This window comes from Gymnoscopelus braueri (assembly GCF_963280865.1).
Source record: "Gymnoscopelus braueri genome assembly, chromosome: 14".
Taxonomy (NCBI): domain Eukaryota; kingdom Metazoa; phylum Chordata; class Actinopteri; order Myctophiformes; family Myctophidae; genus Gymnoscopelus; species Gymnoscopelus braueri.
This window is the reverse complement of record NC_137619.1, coordinates 3330362-3357444: the sequence shown is the minus strand read 5'-3', so window position 1 is coordinate 3357444 and position 27083 is coordinate 3330362. Positions and strand designations below refer to the sequence as shown.

The 27083-nt window shown below is 42.5% G+C and overlaps 2 protein-coding genes across 6 annotated transcripts in view; one reads left to right on the top strand and one right to left on the bottom strand.

Moving 5' to 3' along the window:
- wdfy4 (WDFY family member 4) overlaps window positions 1-27083 on the bottom strand; it is a 171253-nt gene that overhangs the window by 55902 nt on the left and 88268 nt on the right. For 4 of the 5 annotated variants that reach the window (XM_080450394.1, XM_080450396.1, XM_080450392.1 and 1 more), the window contains exons 39-47: window positions 24291-24427; window positions 23027-23265; window positions 21607-21728; window positions 18844-19035; window positions 17501-17610; window positions 9305-9382; window positions 3872-4069; window positions 2972-3050; window positions 1309-1529 (exon numbers count right to left, since the gene is read on the bottom strand). In XM_080450394.1, coding sequence (XP_080306520.1) covers window positions 1309-1529; window positions 2972-3050; window positions 3872-4069; window positions 9305-9382; window positions 17501-17610; window positions 18844-19035; window positions 21607-21728; window positions 23027-23265; window positions 24291-24427 — 1376 coding nt within the window. The remainder of the gene's footprint in view (window positions 1-1308; window positions 1530-2971; window positions 3051-3871; window positions 4070-9304; window positions 9383-17500; window positions 17611-18843; window positions 19036-21606; window positions 21729-23026; window positions 23266-24290; window positions 24428-27083) is intronic. The other variant, XM_080450395.1, reaches the window with a different exon arrangement.
- Window positions 5541-5978, top strand: LOC308099968 (uncharacterized protein; the record flags this gene model as incomplete). The annotated part of the gene is made up of 1 exon (XM_080448870.1): window positions 5541-5978. One exon carries the CDS (start codon window positions 5541-5543, stop codon window positions 5976-5978), a length of 438 nt encoding a protein of 145 aa, XP_080304996.1.

The window sequence follows — 27083 nt, the reverse complement described above, 5'->3', positions numbered from 1 at the left end:
AGAAGCTGATACGTAGAAGTAGTGAAAATTGTCCCAAACTAAATGATGTGCTTTTAGCATGTAGAGGCATTTTTCGAATAGCATAACGTTGCTGTCGGGGAGAAAGCTTGTATCTCCACCTTTCAACTTGTTTTTTAATAAATGAATGCCCTACTTCATCATACAAGAGTGTCACACCAAAGTAGTAAAATTAATAGCCTATCTACTACTTCACAACATGTCACATTATGCTCGTAGATCTACTATTTTCACTATTTTAAGATTAAAAAAAATAAATAATACAAGAGTTTTTATAACAATAATCTAAATCTTCAAAGCAACTAAAGCTGTCAAATAATTGTAGTGAAGTAAAAAAGTACAATATTTTCAGATGTAGTGGAAGTATAAAGTATCATACTCAGTATGTAACTCTGATGCAAAGTAAAAGTACCTAAAAATTGCAAAAGTGCAGTACTTGAGGGTAAATGTACTTAGTTACTTTCCACTCACTGCTGTGCGTTAACACATTACACTAATGAGGAGAGATGAGACTCAGAGAGCAGCGCTGGGCCATCGTTGTGATAGATAATTAGGATTGTGAATATTAGTGGTGTGAGTACTGTAGGAGTTAAGGCCGTCTATGAGCTATGATGATGTCTCTGTACTGTTTGCCCCCCGCTAGAGAGAGAGAGGGCAACGGCTCTGAAGGATGGGTAGAAAAAAGCACCGCCTTTAGGGGCCGCTAAGCGAGGATTTTCGACCCTTAAGTCCTCAACTTTAAGCACTTATACCCTATATACTAATAGCTCATCATTTTGAGGTATTTTCATTTTACTGGAGTATTTCAAATTTTCAGTACTTTTACTTCTACTCCACTACATCTCAGAGGCAAATATTATACTTTTTACTCCGCTACAATTATTTTAAAACTTTAGTTACTAGTTACTTTGTAGATTTTGATTATCATTACAAAACATACATTAACCACTTCAACCCTATTTAAACTTTGGCTAATTGAAAATAGCAGATCTACAAGCTCACAATGCGTCACGATGCGACACAGTGTGAGCTTGTAGATCTGCCATTTTCAAATTTAAAAACTTGTGAAATGGGATATTCTGCATGATGGGTACTTTCTACTTTGTACAATTTGATACCAATACCTTTGTACTTTTACTCAAGTAAATTTTGAACACCAGACTTTTACTTGTAACAGAGTACTTCTACAATGCAGTATTGATACTTTCACTTAAGTAAAACATTTGAGCACTTTTTCCACCACTGCTCTGAACACACTGACACATGGTGACTAGAGTACAACACACTAACCTCTTCTCCAGGCTGCAGCTCCTGCAGGATGACGTGCAGGTCAGGACAGGAGGGTCTTCTGGAGCAGGACTCGGGGGAGGTGGGGTGTTCAGCGGGGGTCTCCTCAGTGGACGAGGAGGCGGGCGTCTCGCTCAGGACGGGGAAGAAGGTCAGACACTCACAGTCGGACGTTTCGTCGGCCTCGTTGACCTCGGTCCCGGGCTCACACAGGATCCTGGGCTCTGGAAGGAGGACACAGAGATGTTTGTCCACAGACTACACACCCATAGCAAACATCCTAGTGCATGGGGTCCCAAACTGGGGGGGTCCCCGAATAATTGGGGGGGGGGGGGGGTCCCCAGATGCTTAATATGCAACATTGTTTTCTCACTCAACAGTAAACAAACCAACATAATACAGCGTATCTGCATATTTATAAAGTGACAATTGAATGACTTTTAAAGACCTTTTAATACCACATTTTATATTAACTCATTGACTGCCTTTGACCAGTGCACTCGTCAGTTGGCCCGAGGCTCACACTGCCATTGACAAATTGACGAATGTGTGGTGTTTTCAATGGTTCATGCTAGAGGGCGCTGTTCGCCAAACTATGAGTGATCCTATGACTTCCGGAGAGGAGTATACCCGGAAATAACGTGATCACAACAAACCCAGCCCATCTAATGTTAAAGGGACACTTCACCCCAAAAAACACTTTGTTTCAATGGACTAGTCACCCCATGGAGACTTGAATTCATGGATATTTGTTTTTGTTTTGTCTCATTCCTAAGACAATAATTTGATGACTGGCAGCGGTTCCGGTAGGAGACACAACGACTCGTTGTGTCTCCTACCGGAACCGCTGCCTACCGGTCCGCTGGTCATCAAATTATTGTCTTAGGAATGAGACAAAAACTAAAAAATATCCATGAATTCAAGTCTCCATGGGGTGACTAATCCATTGAAACAAAGTTTTTTTTGGGGTGAAGTGTCCCTTTAAAGGATTTAGAAAAATAACATTTTCTCTGCTTTCTGTTGCTTTTTTGGAATGGATTATCGCGTTTCCCCCCCCGGCTACGTCTTTTAAAGCCATCGGCGGGTGGATCTTTGTGAAGAAGAAAACTATTTCTTGGTTCAGCCATAGAAGGGCGGCAGTGGCTCAGGGGTAGAGCGGCCGGATGGGAACCGCAAGGTTCCCAGTTCGATCCCGGGCTCCCCCAGAGTTAGTGTGGAAGTGTCCTTGAGCAAGACTCTGAATCCCTAATTGCTCCTGATGAGCAGGTTGGTGTCTTGCATGGTTTCCTCCTCCATCGGTGTGTGAATGTGTGTGTGAATGGGTGTGTGAATGGGTGTGTGAATGTGTGTGTGTGTGTGTGTGTGTGTGTGTGTGTGTGTGTGTGTGTGTGTGTGTGTGTGAATGTGTGTGTGAATGTGTGAATGTAATGCACAATCTATGTAAAGCGCTTTGGATAAAAGCGCTATATAAATGCACCATTTACCATGATGTTTAACTCTGGCAGTCAATGAGTTAATATTAATATAATATTTTCCTGAAAAATAATTAAAAATAGAGAAATAGTCTTCAAGCTCGTAGATCTGGTATTTATCATTATTATGTCCATTGTGTACACATAGAACCCTGGTCAGAAGGTATACTGCAAACAGAGGTGTGTCTCTGTACCTGCTTCAGGTTCCGTTCCACTTCTGTTGTTCTGCTCAGAGGCTCCAGTCCTCAGACACAGACACAGGGAGCCAGACACCTGTCAGAGCCAGAGGGGATTAGGTCTGTTAGATCAGTGCTTCAGGTGGGGGTCCGTCCGCAGCTAAATACATATCAATTTGGGGGTCCTTGACATGAAATAGTTAAAGAAAACTGCTGCCGTATAAGGCGTCCATTTGGTTCCATTCGTCTACTCTCTGAGGGCTCTATTTTGCACGTCTTAAGTACCAGGTTTTATGACTTAACTTAAGACCTGGAGGCGTGGCCAATGCTGTTTGGCTATTTTGAGTGGCCAAACATCATTGGCCACGCCTCCAGGTCTTAAGTTAAGTCATAAGACCTGGTACTTAACCCTTTAAGACCGGGAACGCATCTGTGTCACCACTTTAACCATTATTTTACACTTTGACGATTCAAAAATAGCAGATCTACAAGCTCATAGCGCGACACCGAGTGCCGCGCTATGAGCTTGTAGATCTGCTATTTTTGAAAAATCATGAAGATTTGTGCAAATCTTTGAATATAATATTTTTTGAAGCGTTTTTTTTTTTACTCAAATCTTTGCTTCTGGGGGGTCCCTGGAACAACATATTTTGAGATGGGGGTCCGCGGCCAAATACATATAATTTTGGGGGTCCGTAACATGAAAAAGTTTGAGCATTTATAGAAATTACAGCAACAAAAAGATTTTTTTCCAAAAACTGTTAGGATTTAGAAAGATTTGCACACATTTTCAAGATTTCCCAAAAATAGCAGATCTACAAGCTCATAGCGCGGCACTCGTTGCCGCGCTATGAGCTTGTAGATCTGCTATTTTCGAATAGCCAAAGTATAAGATAATGGTTAAAATCGGTGCAGTACCTGTTTGGACCACCTCAGGGCCCTCCGGCGGATGCGGGGTCTGGTGCGGTTGGGCCCCTCGGCCGCGTCCTGCACCCAGTCCCTGGTGGTGGGCGCCTCCACCCCCGGCCCGGGGCCGAACACCGCCCTCTCCCGGAGCAGGTCCGCCTCCACCCGCAGCCACTGAGCGCTGACCCGCTCCCACTCACTGGAACACAGCTAGCAGGAGAGAGAGAAGAGGAAGTTAAAGGGACAGTTCACCCCCAAAATGACCTTTTTTCTATCGATTACACACCCCATGAGACGTGAATTCATGGAGATTTTTGTGTTTTCGTCGCATTACTAAGTCATTAACACATTCCATGCCAGAGTTTAATCTCATAATGTACTCACCAGTGCCAGCGTTTTATTGTTGTTTTTTTGTTTTTTTCATGTCGCCACAGACCTCGCTAAATAAGTTAAAAGTGCGCGTTCATTTGGTTCTAAACACACAGCGGATCCGTGAGAAACGGCGAGCGAAAACAGTTTCCAAATCCGTGCCGCCATCTTGAAGCTACAGCCGATGAACGGTAAACAGTGATCAGCGAGGAGAAAAACAACAACCAGAGAAAATCGAGTTTTAAACAGGATCCCAGACAGGAAGCGGATACGATCGAAAAAACCGGAACCCGAATAATTCCGTTTCCGACCGGAAACCGGAAACGGAAATGGATCAAAAAAATTCGGAAAGTGCACCTGGGGCACTTAACATGGGAATCGGCGGTTCGCGTAGATCTACGCGACTGGCACGCTGCGGCTTTAAATAGGTTCGCGTAGATCTACGCGACTGGCATGCAATGTGTTAATTTGAAGACCGGCGGCGGCTCCGGTAGGAGACACAGAGTGTCAACTTTGAGTCTCCTACCGGAGACATTAGAATCTTTCCGCTGGTCATCAAATTATTGGCTTAGGAACAGGGTTGCCAGATCTGCTTATTATAATTTCCCCGCAATATTTTATTTGAAAATAGCAGATCTACAAGCTCGCGACGCGACGCGTTGTGAGCTTGTAGATCTGCTATTTTCAAATAGCTGATGTATATGTTAAAGTGCTCATGTGGCCCATAGTCGCTTCTTTTGGGCTGGTTTTCTTAGACCTGGTTGCTTGTTTCTCTCACATAATCTGGCAACACTGCTTAGGAATGCGACAAAAAAAAAAAAAACTCCATGAATTCAAGGCTTCATGGGGTGTGTAATTGATAAATAAGTCATGTTTTGGGAACTATCCCTACATTTTATTTATGGACACCTTTCACAAGAACAATGACAGTCACAAAGCGCTTTACAGGTTTTAAAAACATAAAAAAAACACATCAATATAAAACAGAAACAAACTAATAAAAGAATCAGTCAAACACCCAATCATACAAAGACATCGCAATAAGGACAGGACATGACACAGGACACGGACACAACGTTTTATACTTTTTGAAATAATTTGGAGCTCAGACCGGGGGTTAAATATGGAGTCATACGTCATAGATGTGTCACATGACCACGTGACGTCACAGGCGTGGCCACATGAAGTATCCTCCATATTCACACTTTGTCTTATACGAAGGAGTATAAAGGGTTTGACGTTATTACCCCAGAGAGTATTTCCTTCCTTCCTTTCTATCGGAAGTCTACAAATCCATCCATATAAACCCGCCATGATGCCTAAATCAAAGGCGGTCCTGTCTTCCACTTCTGGAAGCGAGGACAGTGACAAGGAGACCAAAGCTAAGAAAAGGAAGACGGGCAGCACGCCCAAGAAACCAGCCGCGGCCGGCAAGAAACGCAAGAGGGAAGTAAGCTCATCAAAGCGCGGCGGCTCGCCCAAAGGTTCCGTTGGTAGCGCTGGAGGAGGAGGAGGAGAAGGTGGCGGCGGCGAAGGCGAAGACAACGACATGCTACACCTCGGCAAAATGAAGTTCGTCACCGTGTCGCTCTTCAAAGGCAAGGTTCTGATCGACATCCGACAGTACTGGATCGACTCGGGCGGAGAGGTGAAGCCCAGCAAGAAAGGCATCTCCTTGAATCCCGAGCAGTGGAGGCAACTCACGGACCAGCTCTCTGACATCGATGACGCCGTCAAGAGGTTATTATGATAGGCAAAGCTTCTGGCTGTGTTCCCTCCCTCCCTGTAGGGGGCGCTGTTTGTCACCCCCGAAGTTATGTTTGGCATAAAGTTTTTTTTGCTCAAAACTAAAGCAATATATTCACCTGTTTCTTGGCTGTGTGTTTTCCACTTCCTGTCGGATTTCATTGGATATCATTAGTCATCTGACCGGTTTCATTGGATTTCATTGGATCAAAAGACAGGAAGTGGAACACAGTGAAAAGCCTAGGAAACAGGTGGATAGTTGCTTTCGGGCAGAAACCTCTTATCTCCGTAATAAAAATGTTTGTGCTTTTTTGAAAATTAACGCCGTACTTGATCATTCTACAGCATCACACAAAAGTATCAAAAGCAGATCTAGATCAGAGTATCAATAGCAGATCAATAGCAGATCTACAAGCTCAAAACGCGGCGCAAAGCGACGCGTTTTGAGCTTGCAGATCTGCTACTTTTGCAGTCTTTTTTATTTGAATCCTGAAAGGTAGCAGTTTTGGACACAAGGTTTTTTCCCACGATGTATAGATATATGTTAGAAAAACCTCCTACAGCTGAGGTCTTCAAAATAAAGTGAGTGAAAGACATGGAGGGCACCGGCACACCGTTTCTCCAGGAACCGTGTATCCATCTAGACCAGGGGTCTTCAACAGGGGGTCCTCAGAGTTACTACAGGGGGGCCACCAGATCTTTGTGTGAAACGAACTTTTTTTTGTACATTAACCACTTGAACCTAGCATCCCTATTCTGAGGGGAACATTAGCCGAAAATAGCAGATCTACAAGATCTCAATCGGCTATTTTCGGCAAAGACATTTGGCGTACAGGGAAACAAGGGGCAAGTTTACTTGAGTATTGAGGGTTTAACCCAAGACCTGAAGCCGATTCTACAAATGTCTTCTAAATCCAGAAGTATTCTGAAAAACGTATGTTTCTATGTCAATAGTTCTCAAACTTTTTCATGTCAAGGGGACCCCCAAAATTATATGTATTTGGCCGCGGACCCCCATCTCAAAATATGTTGTTCCAGGGACCCCCCAGAAGCAAAGATTTGAGTTACAAATGCATATATTTGCCAGACCCAAGGGGTCGGGCTTACATGAGGCTTTGTACCTGTTTCGTCCATACATGGGCATGGTCACTTTGTCCTCCGGCCCCAGCCAAAAAGAAGTCTGTCACTTTGTCCTCCGGCCCCAGCCAAAAAAGATTCTGTCCCCAAAAAAAGTCTGTCCATACATGGGCATAGAAGGGACACACGTCGTGCGAAGCCCGGCCATTCAGATTTTCCCCCTTTCGTCCCCTCTCGTCACGAACTATTCATGACATCATTATTATTAATTATTATTAATTATGACCGTCCCAAGATTATTACCATTCATAACATTATGTCTATGGTGCATATACTTTGAAATAACCATAGCGTGCTCAATTTTCATCCGATTTTCAAACGAGTTGGTGTGTTGTAAACACCAAATATGTATTTATGATACTGCATATTTAATGTTATTTAAAAAAAAAAACATGATTATAATTATAAGTATGCAGTATCATAACTACATCTTTGGTGTTTACAAAACACCAAACCGTTTGAAAATCGGATGAAAATTGAGCACGCTATGGTTATTTCAAAGTACATGCACCATAGACATAATGTTATGAATGACTGTTGCAAGATGGCCGCGGTTGAGCTACGCTTGCGACGCCCCCTTGAGCCATCTAGCCTTTATATATATCTATGGAACCAGGTCTCCTGGTCTTGTTTCAAAGATTTGCACACGTTTTCACGATTTTTCAAAAATAGCAATCTACAAGCGTGCCGCGCTACGAGCTTGTAGATCTGCTATTTTTTAATAGCCAAAGTGTAAAATACTGATTTTTAGCTCAAATCAAAAATGACACAGATGCGTTCCAGGTCTTAATGGGTTAAGTGGATAAATGTCTGAAAATACACATTAACAGAACATGAATTTGAACTGAGGGTAGTGCTGTCCAACACGTCTATGAAGCGGTCTACGGAATCTATAAAAACGTTTAATCTGTAACACCCTTTTATACAGTGGGGGGGTCCCTGCTTCATCTCTCTCTCAGCTAAGGGGGTCCTTGGCCATGAAAAGCGATGAAGACCCCTGATCTAGATGAACTCTGAGAGTGTAAATGTAGTGTAACATTATACCCAAGCACCCGGTATATAATGTAGGAATTATTTTAGGGTGATATCGGCACCCTTGGTTCCGGCCGCCCGATGACGCGGCTGATGACGCCCTCCCTCCCGACCAGATCAGAAACCCGAAGATGGTATTGATCCAAGGCTAGGTGCATGCTTACATTGACATAAAAGGTAGATGCCGCATCGGATTCTGTGGCGTATGTCAGTGGTTCTCAAACTTTTTCATGTCAAGGACCCCCAAATTGACACTTATTAGCCCGCGGACCCCCATTTGAAAAGATATGCCATGGACCCCCCATAAGAGATGATTTTTTACAGCTCTAGCAGTCAATTCTCAACCATTTTAATTGAAGGATCCCCAGTTTGACATGCTTAAGGCTACGGACCCCTATTTTATGGCATTTCTATCTCTGGGACCCCAATTCATATTGTAAAATCAATGTTCATTTAACTCAGAGTTACAGACCCATTAGGGTCCATTTGGTTCCTAACTATCCATCATTTAGCAGGGGACCCCCTGGAACTCCCTCAAGGACCCCTGGGGGTCCCCGGACCCCACTTTGAGAACCAATGGTATATGTAGCGGGCGCCATATCAGGAGGGGAGAGACATAATTTGTTATTGTCATTAGTTGTGTCTCAATTTGACAAACTGAGGCTTCACATCACCACATCACCAAACTACAGAGTGGCAACACAGCAACAGTTGTGAAACAGCTATCTTCCAGGGATTTGTGATATTTTAATGTATTTATTTATATATTTATTTATTTAAATGTATTAATTTACTTACTAACCATTATATTTATACTGCTCTACGACTTTTATGTTATAACTGTCTTGGTGTGTTATTGTGTCATTGTTTCAGTGCCATTACAATATGGAACTGGTCTGAACTGGAATTTCCCGCTCGGCACAACAACAGATCCTCAGGGTTATCGGCGACACACACGCCGAGTCTGAAGTCAATCGGTCAGACAGTGCTCCAATTATGCCCGGGACAGACAGACAGACAGACAGACAGACAGACAGACAGACAGACAGACAGACAGACAGACAGACAGACAGACAGACAGACAGACAGACAAACAGACAGGTTTTGTGAATGTATAGATATAGATTTTAGTGGATCTATAAGGATGGATTCCACTCAAACCTGCATGTTGTTTCTCCTCATGTTCTCAAACATGTCATGACCTCTCTGTCGCTGAGACTCCATGCAAGACAGAAAGTCCTAGAGAGAGAGAGAGAGAGAGAGAGAGAGAGAGAGAGAGAGGGAGGGAGGGAGAGAGAGAGGGAAAGAGTAAAAGAACATCGTGAGGTGTCCGAATGAAAAGAACGGGCCAAGCAATCACTTCCAGGGACCTTGCACCTGCACACACGCACGCACACAAACGGCACACACACGCGCACACACAGACACACATGCGCGCGCAAACACAACACAAAGATATAGATGTAATATTCATCACGGTATTGTTTGCTCCCCTCATGCAATTACAACACATTCAAACAATTACATCTGGTCTAAATTGCATTCAGCCGGGGCAAAATAAGCTAGTGGCTACACGGCTCATACAATAACACCGCCTGGAAATGTAATCATTTGTGGGTGTTGATCTAATTAACATAAACATTAATATCACTGAGAAACGCTATAGTTAAGGGTATTGTAGGTGTGTGTGTGCGTGTGCGTGTGTGTGTGTGTGTGTGTGTGTGTTTGTTTGAGTGCGTGCGTGCGTGCATGCAGGGTTTGTACGATTTGTAAAAGAAAACAGGCATTTTCTTACCCACTTAATCCTTATATATTTTGTCGCACGACAAACAGCAAATATATTTGAATTACTTGACTTACACATTTTGTCCCAAAATAGGAACACCAGGGGTTAATGTGGCTTTACTGAATTGTTACATCGATTATTATCAAACATGAATCTCAAAACGTATCAGACTGTCAACAATTCCCAAAGGATGATGCATGTATTTCATTCAGTCTGACCAGGAGCAGGGTGGAAACATCATCATATGTCCAAAACTGTGGACTTTTCAGGATTCAAATTCAAAAGCATTTAAAGAAGCAGTAACAGATCTAAAAAGCTCAAAACGCGTTTCGAGCTTGTAGATCTGCTACAATTTTGAGGTATTTTTAATTTTCTACTCCACTACATCTCAGAGGCAAATATTGTACTTTTTACTCCACTACAATTATTTGAAAACTTTAGTTACTAGTTACTTTGCAGATATAAATATATTACATTACAAAACATACATTAACCACTTTAGTCCTATTTTATACCTAAGCTATTTGAAAATAGCAGATCTACAAGCTCACAACGCGTCGCATCGCGACGCGTTGTGAGCTTGTAGATCCGCTATTTTCAAACATTTTAGTACTTTTACTTTTGGTAAACCACGGCCACCTCCACCATGGACGGGTGTTTTTTATGAATCTAACATGTTAAAAATGGAGTTTGAAGTTACAATGGGTTTGTATGGGAAGGGGGCGTGTCTGATAATCACAAATCTAAAAACTGAATCAAGCAACTTAAACACTGTCCGGGGTGAGATCACAAAAGCCTGAGTAGACGATAAAATTACCCAAAATGTTTTTGAAAGTGAAATATCCCTTTAAGCCCCATCATGGCAGCGTAGCGGCGTTGGCTCAGAGACCAGTCAAACACAGCATGTGTCCATCGTCCTATAACAGCTGACCCAGGAAGGCCTTTCAAACTGATGGAATTAACTCTGATTTTTAACCCATTAAGACCTGAAGCCCATTCTACAAATGTCTTAGTTTTTGCTATATCAGTGATTCTCGATTTTTTAAATACTTGTCAGAGGACCCCCCCCCCCCCCCCCATCTCAAAATATTTTGTTCCAGGGACCCCCCCCCAGCCTGACACTCAGCCTGAATCATCTTTTTGTTTCACTCCATTATTCAGTCTGAAAGCCCTCTCATTGCAGCCGTTTTCTGAGATGGGGGCGTGGCCAAAGTAGGACTATTTAGCGCATACATGGGCAACTGGCGGCCCGAGGGCCACATGCGGCCCCACCCCCACCTTCACTTAATGCGGCCCACAGGTTAATATTCAGAATAGTGATATATTATTGATTTCAGCTGTTATGATTCCAAACATGCAAACATGACCCGCTTTAACTACTTCAGTCTATATTATAGTAGCTTAATGACTAGTATTACAATTCTATTGTCTTTTTTATGTCCAATGTATTTGTTTAATTTCAAACAGTTACAATACGTGTAACTAAATGCATTTGAAATTAAATAAAAATGTAACTTTTCAGGATTCCAATTCAAAAATATCAAAAATAGATCTGTGATCCAATTAAAAAAAATCGCAAAAATAGCAGATCTACAAGCTCAAAACGCGTCGCACCGCAACGCGTTTTGAGCTTGTAGATCTGCTATTTTTACGTTTTTTTTTTTTAGCTTGTAGATCGGCAAATTTTTGCTACTTTTCTGTGACATAGAATGCTGAAAAAAGTTAAAATACAGAGAGACAGTATATGCAATGTGTCCCTCTGGAGTGAGTGTGGAAATATAGTGGCCCTCTCCATCATCAAAGTTGCATCACCCCTGATTTAGCGATTGATTCATAATGGATTAACCCAATCCCGATTGGGCCGGCCCGCCGGTTACATTTTCAACCGAAAAAAAACCCAAGCTCACAACGCGTTGCGATGCGACGTGTTGTGAGCTTGTAGATCGGCTATTTTCAAATAGCTTAGGTATAAAATAGGACTAAAGTGGTTAATGTATGTTTTATAATGTAATATATTTATATCTGCAAAGTAACAGGTCACTAACATTTTCAAATAATTGCAGTGGAGTAAAAGTACAATATTTGCCTCTGAGATGTAGTGGAGTAGAAGTAAAAGTACAGACAATTGGAAATACTCCGGTAAAGTAAAAGTACCTCAAAAATTGTACTTAAGTACAGTACTTGAGTAAATGCACTTAGTTACTTTACACACCAGTGGCGTAAAGAGCACAGCGAGACAAACTTGTGGCCCATGAATTCTCCCAAATAAACTGGAAGGAACAAACTTTGAGTCAGGCTATCTCTCTGGAGAGACAAAAACCAGCTTCTCCAAAATGCCTGCCTGGCTCGCCAAATGAGAAGTTACGGAGAGCGGACGGGAAACAAAGAGAGCGATTACAGAAATATTAGAGACTAATAATGAAGTTTACCAACTAGAGTCGTGTTTCCACAGATAAACAGCAAGTCGTTCTCCTAATTTCATTCCTTCATTTGGACAAACATAAGTAATATATAGCATTAATTACCCCATTTAGCAGATAGCAACCTCATTGTCTTTTTAAACGCTGCATTAAGCCATTCAGACCAGGAAAGCATCTGTCATCTTAGATTTGAACCACTTAAACCATTATTTTATACTTTGGGCTGTTCAAAAATAGCAGATCTACAAGCTCATAGCACGGCAACGAGTGCCGCCCTTTGAGCTTGTAGATCTGCTATTTTTAATTTTCTTTAATCGTGAAAATTTGTGCAAATCTTGGAATATATATGTTTCTTAAAGCAAACATTTTTAACTCAAATCTTTGCTTCGGGGGGATTCTACAAATGTCTTCAAAATCCTACCATTTTTAAAATATATATCAGTGGTTCTCGAACTTTTTTTTTTACATGTCAAGGACCACCCAAAAGGATATGTAAAATGATATATTTTGTTCCAGAGACAGCCAGAAGCAAAGATTTGAGTAAAAAATTTATCTAGATTCAAAGATTTGCACATTTTTTTTCCCAAAAATAGCAAATCTACAAGCTCGAAGATCTGCTATTTTTGAATAGCCAAAGAAATCTAAAGTGACACAGATGTGTTCCCGCTCTTAACGGGTTAAATACATAACTCATCGCTTCCCCCCTCCGCAATTAACATCAGTACATCAGTACATCACACTCATTTCCATTTTAATGACTTCCCAACAATAAGCCACCTTTGATGATAAGGCAACATAATGTCAACTTCATTCTGCGGGCCCTGGCAGTGGAATGTGTAATGCACTTAACGTGATCATTAGTGCTGTTAACGCATTACGACCGGGGACGCATCCGTGCAGTCATTTTTTGAATGTCTTTGGACTATTCAAAAATAGCAGATATACAAGCACATAGCGCGGCACCGAGTGCCGCGCTATGAGCTTGTAGATCTGCTATTTTTGAAAAATCGTGAAAATGTGTGCAGATATTTTAATATATATATATTTTTAAAGCGAACATTTGTAACTCAAATCTTTGCTTCTGGGGGGATTCTACAAAATGTCTTCTTAATCCTAAATGTGTTTTGAAAATTGTTGCTATAATATCAGTGGTTCTCAAAACGTTTTCATGTCAAGGACCACCCAAAATTATATGTATTTGGCCCCCATCTCAAAATATGTTGTTCCAGGGACCCCCCAGAAGCAAAGATTTGAGTTAAAAATGTTCGCTTTACAAATATATATATATATTCAAAGATTTGCAAAAAGTGTCACGATTTAAAAAAAATTACAAATCTACAAGCTCATAGCCAAAGTATATAAAAAATAATGGTGTTAAAAGTGGTTACCCAGATGCGTTCCCGGTGTGAATGGGTTAATTATCTTTCTAATATGAGGACACAGATATGATTATGGAAACGGCATTCACTGATGAAATAAATCACTGGGAGCTTTTTTGGCACTGGAGCTTGACTGAGGACATTCCGTCCATCAGAATGAACCCCCCCTCTCTCTCTCTCTCTCTCTCTCTCTCTCTCTCTCTCTCTCTCTCTCTCTCTCTCTCTCTCTCTCTCTCTCTCTCTCTCTCTCTCTCTCTCTCTCTCTCTCTCTCTCTCTCTCTCTCTCTCTCTCTCTCTCTCTCTCTCTCTCTCTCTCTCTCTCTCTCTCTCTCTCTCTCTCTCTCTCTCTCTCTCTCTCTCTCTCTCTCTCTCTCTCTCTCCATTCATTACCTTACAGTGTTGCTTTACCATTCCCCTCCCGCTGAATGAACAATCAACATCTAAAGCAGTGCTTTTCAACCTTTTTCATATCAAGGTCCATTATTTATTGGGCATTTGAGCCACATAACACCGTTTGATGAGATTTAGCCTCTCAGACCCAAGACTACTATTGCACTACTATGCCTGAACTGCACCTGCTGCACCTGCTGTATTTATCTGCATGTATATAGAATATACTGTGAAGTTGTTTACACAAAGTTAGGTGACAGCCACTGAAGAAAAAATGCAGGTGGTGTATACAACATACCAAGTGTTTTTTCTTTATTTTTATGCACAGGAAAAACATTGCCCCAGAAATGAGCCGATCTACAAGCTCACAACGGGTCGCGACACGTTGTTGTGAGAAAGAGATTTTGTGTAGACAGGAGAAAAAAGGAGCGGACCAAGTACGGAGCCCTATAGGAGACCCCCCCAGTCATCTAAGTATATAGGATTTATTGGTTAATGACACAAAATGGTGGCTCGTTCATTAATCAGCAAAATAATGAGGAATTCATTGCTTAATCAGCGATTAGCGAGTCCATTTGCTGATTGGTCGGCTAAATGGACTGACCAATCGAGCACCGGACATTTAGATCACTGGTTCTCAAACACACTCAAACACACAAACGGGGGGTTTGTGTGTTTGAGTGTGTTTGAGAACCAGTGACATTTAGATCACTGGTTCTCAAACACACTCAAACACACAAACCCCCAGGGGTCCTTGTGTGTGTGTGTGTGTGTGTGTGGGGGGGGGGGGTTCCAGGGGGTCCCCAGCTAAATGTATTAATACAGCATCACAATCATTATTATTTATATCTTGGCTATTCAAAAATAACAGATCTACAAGCTCACCACAAGCTTACATATCTGCTATTTTTAGAATGTTTTGAAAAAATATTCAAAATGTTTGGAACAATTTTATAATTTACATAAAAAAACAAAACATAAATCTTCTCTTCTGGGGGTCCCTGACTACCTGGCCCAAAACATTTTCAGATGGGGGTCTGCGGCCAAATACAAATTAATGTGGGTGGTCCTTGACATTAAAATGTTTGAGAAGCACTGATTTAGATATCACTAAACACTCTCTCAATACGTATTAACACAGCATCACTATCATTTTAACCACTTTATTATGTTGGCTATTCCCAAAAAATAGCAGATCTACAAGCTCACGGCGCGTCACTTCATGCCGCGCTGAGAGCTTGTACATCTGCTATTTTAGATTTCTTTTTTAGAAAAATATCGAAAATGTTTGAATAATTTTGAGATTTTCAGATGGGGGTCCACGACCAAATACATATCAATTCGGGTGGTCCTTGTGACACAAAAAGTTTGAGAAGCACTGATTTAGATCTAACACTAACACTCTCGCAAACTTCACCTCTCTCTCTCTCTCTCTCTCTCTCCCTCTACCTCTCTCTCTCTCTCTCTCTCTCCCTGCCTTTCACACAGGAGAAAACAATTCATCACCCTCCCTGATAGCCTGTCAGAGGCTGATATGATAAAGAATAACATCAAATGAATAATGTTTTCATCAGATTGCTACGGCTATAATTGCCAAAACCCCCGATTTCTTTTTTTTGCGGGCAAAAAAAGGGACAACAAACAACACACCGCACGCATGCACTTTGTGGAGGTTTTTCTGCGACAGAAGAGACACACAGACGCGGTAATTTCATGCCTGCGTGCCTGAGTAATACGTCCCCGCTCCCGTCTCCAGATGGCGCGACGTCTTAAGCGGCGTGGGGGAACTAATGATGGGGCGCCACGTGTTTTTCGGAGGGGGGGGGGCGGAGGGGGGACGACAACAATAAACGCCGTCTTTAACCTTCAGCGGAGAACAGTAGTGGTTTGTATAGATAGAGTGTGTGTTCCTCTGGATGGGCCCAAACAGATATATCAATTACTCTGCCCACTCAGGGGCGCTCAGCTGTGATAATCCAAATCCATTTAAAGGAATAATCAAACACCCCCACAGGGCTGGAGGGCCCACAGCACACACAAAAAAAAACCCGGTGACTTTGGGAAGAAGAAGATTTTTTTGTTTGTTGTTGTTGTTGTCGTGGCGAGCGAGTTGCAATCTGCAGGAGCCTGGGAGAGAGAGAGAGAGGCCGTCGTCTCGTCGCCCCGGAGATAATGACCCAAACAAACACACACACACCCAATGTGAGCTAATAATGCTAGCATGTCGTTAGCTGTCGGGGGCTGAAACCTCCTAACTCAATAAAGACCTGGGACACATCTGTGTCACTTTTTGATTTGAGCTAAAGAGCATTCTTTTACACTTTGGCTATTCAAAAATAGCAGATATACAAGCTCATAGCGCGGCACCGAGTGCCGCGCTATGAGCTTGTAGATCTGCTATTTTTGAAAAATTTCGGAACATTTGTGCAAATCTTTGAATATATATATTTTTAAAGCAAACATTTGTAACTCAAATCTTTGCTCCTGGGGGGGTCCCTGGAACAAAATATTTTGAGATGGGGGTCCGCGGCCAAATACATAGAATAATAAAAACATGAAAAGTGTATGTATACCGTGGATTGGCTTCCACAGTGGACACATTCGCTGTGGTTGCTTTCAAACGTTTTGTGTCCAAAGGCACACCTGCACTCACAGCTAAATTAGCGCGTTGCATCACGGTGTGTTGTGAGCTTGTAGATCAGCTATTTTTATCTATTTCATTTTGGTGAAAGAAATGTTAAATAATAATATTCATATTTTTTTTTTTTATGTTGCCAAGTTGCAAGTGGTTAAAACTATATAATGTTAGGGTATAGAATGTGTCTCTGTATTGGGAAATGGCATAAAGGGGAGTATACTGATATGGTCAATTAAAAGATCATTCATAACTTTCTGTATAGTTGTATGTATCTAGGGTGGAAACCATATATTAGACCCTCCAGAAAAAATGCGATTATGCGATCGCAGAATTTACCTCATAATCAGCAAAATGGCGCATAATTATGCGGGGGTAACGCATAATATGAAATGAAACATTGTTATTTAATTTCAAATGCATTTAGTTATACTTATGTTAACTTTATGAACTTAAATACAAATACATTGGACATAAAAAAAGACAATAGAATTTTAGTACTAGTCATTAAGCTACTATAATATAGACTGAAGTAATTAAAGCAGGTCATGTTTGGAATCATAACAGCTGTAATCAATAATATATCAATATTCTGATATTAACCTGAGGGCCGCATTAAGTGAAGGTGGGGGCCGCATGTGGCCCCCGGGCTGCCAGTTGCCCATATATGGACTAGACGGCCCCGTTCAGGGAGTGTGTGTGTGTGTGTGTGTGTGTGTGTGTGTGTGGGGGGGGTGTGAGTTGTACCTTCACGGTGGCAGACTCTCGGCCCAGTCTTCTCTGAACGGAGCGCAGGGCGCTGCTGATCACACCCGCCATCTTCACAGCACCGCCGCTGGCCTTGCTCCTCTGAGACTCTGAGGAGAGGGTTTAAAACATTTAGATCATTCTCAACCTGACTGTACCATTTTCTTAACCTATTCTTTTAACGCACGTGTAAGAAGGGAGATGTAGTTGTTAGGGTCATTTCTAAGCCTGAGAATTGTAGTCCATTTGCAGGCGGACATTTATTTTTCGTACTCTTTGGATAAAATAGCACTTTTTCAGTTGATAAATCAAGGAATATTTTCTGTGAATGCTCTCCGCACGGTGATCCCCTCGTTACACACACAGGAGTCTCGTAGAATGGGGGAAAAAAACTATCCGATAGCGGTAATCCGTTCCATAGTTGTGGCAATTGAAAATATCATGTTTTGCCAAAAATAAATAGTAAAACACAGGATTTTTTTTTTTTTTCTCCGTTTATTTTTTAACATTGAAGTGAATGGAGCAGCAAATCTTTGCATCGCGTTATCTCCTGGTTCCTTTGTGATAAACCAAAAAAAAAATATATATATATTTTTTTAAACTAGCCCAAAACTCGTCGTTGGCAGGCTGGGCCATAGCAAAAACGGACGAGTTAACTCGTCCATGGCAGGCAATGGGTTAAAAAGTCAATGGTATTTTGACCCAAGGGGTGTGGTTTTTGACATCAGATGTCAGTACTCAATTACTACCGCTGCACCTACTATTACTATATTATTATCCTCTTTCTACATCTATTACTACCATGCACGTGCACACATAGACATGAAAGGGGGCTTGAGCCCCTGCCCTTTTACCCGTCGCTAAAAAAGTGCCCTCTCCAGACTGGAAAATAAAAAAAGGAAGAAAAGTTCAACTGCCCCAAGCGGGCTAACGGTAAGGCTGACGGAAATGCCAGTGGATGTGTTGGATGCAGCTCAAAGTGAACTTTTCTCAGGTATCTAGTTTGTCGCCGTACGACCTTCCTAGCCCGTGTTATTAAAGAAAAACGGGCGACAATGGCCAAAAATCGGCGATCGAAAATCGGCGAAAGTGGCCGTTTTCAAGATGTTTTGGCCATTATCTCTGGAACGGAATGTCCAATCTGCTCAGTTCAAAGCTTGTTGGGTGCGTGACTTTGAGTCCATTAAGCACGCAGTGATACCTTTTCGGGTTTTTGGGCCTAAAAGTATGATAATTGTCCGTGAAACAAAATCCAAAAAGTGCCCTTTTGAAATTCCAACCCCTGCCTCTCCAAATCCTTCTGCACGTCCCTGATTACTACTACTGATAAATGTGACACTCACCTATGTATATCTGCCAGGCCTTCTGGGACATCTCCTCCCACAGCGGACTGACGTCCGTCATGCCGACAGGGCCCGCCCCTCCGGTCTGATTGGCTGAGATCTCGATCTTATAGTGGTTTTCCAGGGCGTGGCGTCTCTCTGTCAGAACCTTAGACCAGCAGGCCTCAGCCAAGGACGTCAGCTCACTCTCTGCTGTGACACACATTTTGTTCACTCTCAGAATTATGGAGGTCCTTGACGTGAAGTTGTTTGAGAACCAGTGGGTCTAAACACTCAAAGAGATGGCGCTTCATATATCCACCATCCTATACGTCACTGCAGTGGTGGAAAAAGTACTCAAATGTTTTACTTAAGTAAAAGTACCAATACTGCAATATAAAAATAATCTGTTACAAGTAAAAGTCCAAAATAAAAAATGTACTTGAGTAAAAGTACAAAAGTATTGGCATCAAAATGTACTTAAAGTACCAAAAGTAAAAGTACTAAATATTTGAAAATAGCCGATCTACAAGCTCACAACGCGTCGCGGTGCGACGCGTTGTGAGCTTGTAGATCTGCTATTTTCAAATAGCCTAGGTATAAAATAGGGCTAAAGTGGTTAATGTATGTTTCATAATATCATAGTTTATATCTGAAAAGTAACTAGTAACTAAAGTTTTCAAATAATTGTAGTGGAGTAAAAGTACAATATTTGCCTCTGAGATGTAGTGGAGTAGAAGTAAAAGTATTGGAAATTGGAAATACTCAAGTAAAGTACAAATACCTCAAAATTGTACTTAAGTACAGTACTTAAGTAAATGTACTTAGTTACTTTCCACCACTGTGTAACGTCAGTGTTGATTTTGACAGCAAATGTTGATTCAGTTTTAGTCATAGCCTTTTGAATAAATTTCCATTTAGTTTTAGTCATATTTTAGTCATCTGAAATGTTTTAGATTTTGTCTAGTTTTAGTCGACTAAATCTACAGTTGATTTAGTCGACTAAAATGTATTTTGGCGGTGCCTTGATGGCGTCGTAAATGGCTGATTTTACACTTGGTTGCATGCTGAAAATAGCCGATCTACAAGCTCACAATGTGTCACAGCGCGACGCGTTGTGAAGCTTGTAGATCGGCTATTTTCAGAGCACAACACCCGAGCACAACCAAGCATAAAACGACTTGTCTCTTAGTTCTACTGGATCTCTTCTCCACTAGATCCCTCACTAACATTTTAGTCTAGTTTTTATTTGTTGACAAAATTGTCAATATATTTAGTCTTAGTTTTAGTCATCGTAGCTTAGTTTTTATTTAGTTTTTCGTCAGTGTAAAAAGGTAGTCGACGAACAATTTTCGTCATAGTTTTAGTCGCCGAAATCAACACTGCTATACGTTCAGAATATCAACAAAATAACAACTAAACAAGTGATGGCTTTGTGGATGGTGAAGTGTACTACTGGCTTATCCGTGGTGGAGTGGGTGGTGTGTAGGGGTGGGACGATATGGGTACCTCACGATACGATATATATCACGATATTAGGCCCACGATAACAATATATATCACGATATTAGGCCCACGATAACAATATACATCACGATATTAGGCCCACGATAACAATATATATCACGATATTAGGCCCACGATAACAATATATATCACGATATTAGGCACACGATCAGGGCCGCTTCTCCCTACACGCACACTACGCACGCTGCGTAGGGCCCCGCCTTGCGTGGGGCCCCGCCTACCCGCAAAAAAAATTAAAAATTAAAAAATTAAAAAATTAAATTTTTTTTTTTTTTTTTTTTTACCCAATCTGCCCAGAACTGCGAAAAAAACGGACCCAATCCGCCCAGAACCGCGAAAAAAACGGGCCCAATCCGCCCAGAACCGCCAAAAAAAAACGCGCGCGCGCGGGGGAAACATGCACGCGCACGTGCATGTGTCCCGTATCATGCTTAGGGCCCCTGTGGAGTCTAAAGCGGCACTGCCCACGATAACAATATATATCACGATATTAGGCCCACGATAACAATATATATCACGATATTAGGCCCACGATAACAATATATATCACGATATTAGGCCCACGATAACAATATATATCACGATATTAGGCCCACGATAACAATATATATCACGATATTAGGCCCACGATAACAATATACATCACGATATTAGGCCCACGATAACAATATATATCACGATATTAGGCCCACGATAACAATATATATCACGATATTAGGCCCACGGTAACAATATATATCACGATATTAGGCCCACGATAAGAATATATATCACGATATTCGACGATGTTCGATATATTGCGATATCACGATATTCGATATATATTGCAAGAAATTTCACCAACGATATATCACGATATCTGAAAATATCGATATATTGCGATATCACAATATATTGCATGAAAATTCACCAACGATATATCACGATAGTCCTTGTATTCAATTCATAAACACATAAAATAGCACCAAACGGTTCAAAATCATCATTACACAAATACAGAGTAGGAAAAACAACGTATCACAAACTAAAAAAAACGTTTTTTTTTTTTTTTTATATCGATATTTTTCGGCAGTATATCGATTATTTATCGCGGGAGAAAGTATCGCGATATATCGATATATCGTCCCACCCCTAGTGGTGTGGTGGAGTGGGTGGTGTGGTGGTGTGGTGGTGTGGTGGTGAGGCTTACCCGTGGTGGAGTGGGTGGTGTGGTGGTGTGGTGGTGTGGTGGTGTGGTGGTGTGGTGGTGAGGCTTACCCGTGGTGGAGTGGGTGGTGTGGCTGACGGAGGCAGAGCGAGGGGTTTTGAGAGGGAAGAGGCGAGAGAGGATCTTCTGGGTGTGGACCTTCTGCACCTCACACCCAAAACCTTCAGAGTAGCTGTGAAGACACACACGGAGAGAGACGTCAGCATGAATCCACCCAATATTAACCACTGAAAACCCTCTAGACTTAGAAAGCGTGACCTGGGCGCTCAGGGCGGGGAAATCACTTCTAGCACAGAGGATGTTTTAAAGGTTGTATTGTTATAGAAATGGAACGTCTTCCTTTTTTTTATCTTTAAATTTTTATCCCGCGATTTTTGTAACCCATTTTTTTCACCCGGTGCCAATTTCCTAAGTGATCCTGGGCGCTACACCCACCCTACACCAGCATTACACCAGTCCCCCACAGCCTAGGGAGGCCAGGGCCGAGCTCATGCTTCCTTCAGGCATGAGAGCCAACTGACCTTCTTGTCACCTGACAGGAGGGAGTTTCCCTGATTGGACGTAGCGCGTGGAAGGAACACGTTATTCCAACCAGTTCCCTTCCCCTCCATCAGGCGCCCCGGCTGGCCAGGGGGAGGCGGTATAGCGACCAGGATTACTACATGTTTTTGTGAGGGTATTAACTACCCTAGGAGACACGGGGAGAACATGCAAACTCCACACAGAGTAGGCCCTTTTGCCAACCCCACCTAGGGTATGGGCGCTGATGACGCGGAGGAGAAGACACGCCCCCAGCACCCACAGCGTCCCCCGGCGGGAATCGAACCCAGGACCTTCTAGCTGTGAGGCGACAGCGCTACCGACTGCGCCACCGTGCCTCCAAACGAACGTCTTCCTTTTAAAATACATCATTGTCTGCATCATTTTTGGCGCCAGTGTCGGGTAAGTTCCACACATTCATATGGAAGGAGCTATTGTGAAAACATATATCAGTGAAAGACTATGGGTGCGTTCGGAAATACAGCACTGAGCGCACTGGCCAATACAAACTAATAGGCGAGTGCGCTCCGGTGTGCAATATCCGAACGCACCCTATATAAAAAAACTACTTGTTTAAATGAAAAGATTTCACAGCATGACTTTAACTATTGCTCATTGGCACTTCGACACTTTGACTGAACCTTCCGATTATCCCCAGACATCTCTACTACCCCCGCAGGTACGGCCGCCGTGAAATGGGGTGTGTGACTGTGTGTAAATGTGTGTGCGACTGCGTGCATGCATGCATGTGTGCGTGTGTGTGTGTGTGTATGTCATTGGTTCTCAAAGTGTAACTCAAATTGTTGCTTCTAGGGGGTCCCTGGAACAAAATATTTTGACATGGGGGTCCGCGGCCAAGAAATACATATCATTTTGGGGCGGTCCTTGACATGAAAAAGTGTGAGAACCACTGGTTCTATGTAACTGTACCTGCCAGATCGTATCATCAGCAGGCAATGCAGCAGGCAGGTGACGAAGACCACGTTGGCGTTGTACGTTGCCATGACGACGTCCCAGCGCGCCACGACGACCCGCAACGTCCTGGTGACCACTTCCTGTTCCGCCGGGGAACGTCGAGGGTGAGACAGGAAGTAGAGGAGCACCTTGTTGGTGCAGGAGTAGAGGGTGGATATGGTCTTCTCCTTCAGAGACTGGCCTTTCTCCAGAGCCTATTATAAATGAATTTAATTAACTGATTAATCAGAGTAATCGATAAAAAAACTCATAATATAATTAATAATAATTTAAAGTATATGAAAAAATAATATATATATATACACAGTATAAGTAAAAGATCACGCCTCTCAAATATTCAATAAATTGTGTACTGTAATTAATCAATAAAATACTGTAAAACCAAAAAAATATGATTTGATAGTTGTAGCCCTAGTTCATCGCGCACGTGTGTGTGTGTGTGTGTGTGTGTGTGTGTGTGTGTGTGTGTGTGTGTGTGTAGTGGTGTAAAGTAACAAAGTACATTTTCTCAAGTACTGTACATGGGCAATTTCTTTGGTATTTTTACTTTACTGGAGTATAAAAAAATGTCAGTACTTTTACTTCTACTCCACTACATCTCAGAGGCAGATATTGTACTTTGTAGATTCTGATTATTATTACAAAACATACATTAACCACTTCAGCCCTATGTACATTTTGACCATTTGAAAATAGACGATCTACAAGCTCACAATGCTATCTGCTATTTAAAAAAATAGTCCACGCGTGCGTGCGTGCCTGTGTGTGTGCGTGCATGCGTGCGCGTGTGTGTGTGTGTGTGTGTGTGTGTGTGTGTGTGTGTGTGTGTGTGTGTGTGTGTGTGTGTGTGTGTGTGTGTGTGTGTGTGTGTGTGTGTGTGTGTGTGTGTGTATGTGTGTGTGTGTGTGTGTGTGTGTGTGTGTGTGTGTGTGTGTCTCACCACCACTATCTGGTCGGTCAGGAAGGTGAGCAGGCTGTGTGTGTGTGTGTGTGTGACTGTGTGTGTGTGTGTGTGTGTGTGTGTGTGTGTGTGTGTGTGTGTGTGTGTGTGTGTGTGTGTGTGTGTGTGTGTGTGTGTGCGCGCGCGCGCGCGTGTGTCTGTGTGTGTGTGTGTGTGTGTGCGTGCGTGCGTGCGTGCGTGCGTGCGTGCGTGCGTGCGTGCGTGCGTGCGTGCGTGCGTGCGTGCGTGCGTGCGTGCGTGCGTGCGTGTGCGTCTCACCACCACTATCTGGTCGGTCAGGAAGGTGAGCAGGCCGTCTGGGTCAGCCAGCAGCATTCCACTGTACAGCCTCTGGACCAGCGTCTTACTGAAGAGCGCTACGTTTTCCATCAGGATGACCATCTGTCCTTCACAGTCTGAGAGGGAAACGTTCCTTTATTTTCATTTACTCCAAAATCATGTATACTTATACCATACATTTATTCACTGTCAGGAATTAATTAATTCATGGAAGATTCCCCGTGACCGCCGTCCTCACGGAGATCGGCTTATTTCACGCACGGGGGTCCGGAAGAATCATTCCATTCCACAGCTTATGGCCGTTTGAAATTGGCTTGTTTTTGTGAATTTTTTAACTCTTTGACTGCGGTTGACTCGATAACGCGTCAATTGCTAGTTTGTCCAGTTGGCCGTCGACGCGTTAGACGCGTTGGACGCGTTAGACGCTCGTTCATTGTTTAATCTCTGATCGCACTATTCTGATAATTTTTCAATCTAAGTTTCGAGTTCCACTTACTTCACCCACACCTGCATCCGTTTTTATGACGCAGATTCCGTTTCCGGTTTTCATTTTTCCCCCCTGGTCATTTTCGTCCAGAATAGGGAAACACACGGTTTTTCACACGGTATAAAAAACGAACGGAGAGGTCCACTTCTATAATCTATAGTCTGGGTGACGAACAGTCATCGCCGTCGTGTATCACATCGTATTTTTGGCCGATCGGAGAATCTGAGAACACGCCACATCCGGTTTGACGTATTTCACTGTTTGGCTCTGTTTGGGGGGGGAGGGGGCAGCGAGTCAGCGAGCTGATGAAGGTGTCTATTTGCTGCTCTCTACTGGTGGAACCATCGTATGTGTTCAAAACCGCAGCTAGACATACTATATGAAAATTATATAACAAAATAACAAAACTAAAAAACACGAAAATCGCTGGCACTGGGGGAGTACTTTATGAAAATACTCTGGCAGTCAAAAAGTTAACATGAAAGATGCCTAGATGTATTTTTGTGATCACGTGATTTCTGTGTGTACTCTTCTTCGGTGGTGCTTGGATCATTCACAGGCTGCGGAGCCACACCACTGGCAAAACAACAAAAAGTTGCCATAAGTCATCCTTGGCAGTGAATGAGTTAACCTATTAAGACCTCGGACGCATCTGTGTCACTTTTTGATTTGAGCTAAAAAGCATTATTTTACACTTTGGCTATTAAAAAATAGCAGATCTACAAGCTCGTAGTGCGGCACCGAGTGCCGCGCTACGAGCTTGTAGATCTGCTTTTTTTTTTTTATCTTGAAATTTGTGCAAATATTTGAATATATATTCTTTTAAAGCGAACATTTTTAACTCAAATCCTTGCTTCTGGGGGTCCCTGGAACAACATATTTTGAGATGGGGTCGGCGGCCAAATACATATCATTTTGAGGGTCCTTGAGATGAAAAAGTTTGAGAACCACTGATATAGAAACATACTTTTTTCAGAAAACTGTTTCAAAGACATTTGTAGAATCGGCCTCAAGTCTTAAAGAGTTCAGAGAGAAACGTGTGCAGATAAAAACACCTGCACAAATCAGTGTTGTTACACATGCATGACACAGTTTGTGTTATGAGTGACATCAGAACAGAGCTTTGTCAGCCTATATAAGCTGTTCAGACATCTAGAGAGATCGAGAGGAATATTGAGAGATTATTTGTTAAAGACAGAGACACTGATACAGAGACGATGACAGAGAGACACACAGAAACAAAGAAGAGACAGACGTAGACAGAGTGAGACAAAGGAAGAAAAGAGAGATACAGAGACAGAGATGCTGTGCTGGTCGGTGCCTCTGAAAAAAGGACCACAGACACATAACTTCTTTGGTTGTGCTGCTGGGCCAGTGGAGGACAAGGTGTATTCCTTTGGAGGGTTCAAAAGCAGGCTGGCCTACAACAAGGATCAGATTGTTGTTCGCGTCTTCAACACAGTGACTTTGTGCTGGATGAGGTTGCAAACTGGAAGAGGAGATGTTCCCTCCATGCGCTACAGACACACAGCTGTACTGATAGAGGATATCATCTACATCTGGGGAGGGATGGTGAATTGGGTAAAAGTCGATGGCAAATCGTTAACCAGGGACAACATTCTTTATGCATTTCATGTCGACACCCACAGATGGTTCAGGCCGAAGATTTCCGGAACAGTTCCAGAGGCGAGGTCCGGCCACTCAGCCTGTGTCTTGGAGAAGGTCATGTTTATCCATGTAGGATGCAACCAGCTGACTGGAGACACTAATGACATCTATAAGTTGGACACCACCACAATGGCCTGGTCTTTAATTAACGCCAGAGGCATTCCATCACCTGTTTCATCACATCACTCTGCCACCATCATCGGGACAAAGATGTTTGTATTTAGGGGATATGGGCACCAGGAGAAGAACATCAGAGTGTTTGACACAGAGACCAACTATTGGCTGAACACACCTTCTGCACAGCTTCTTCCAGAACAACGTCAGGGCCATGCAGCCTTTGTCTACAATGGAGAACTGTACATATATGGTGGACACAACTTTGCTCTGAGACAGAGGTTCAATGATCTGTGGAAAATAGATTCCAAGACCTTCTCCTGGAGGAAGGTTGAGCCCAAGGGGCTCACACCGGGGGGTAACATAATAATAATAATAATGAATTATATTTTAAGGCTCTTTTCTAAGTACTCAAATTTACTCAAAGCGCCCATTCATACAGGGGATGGACATTGGGAGAACATGTGCTGTTGCATGGTGGGAGATCGTATCTTCTTCTTTGG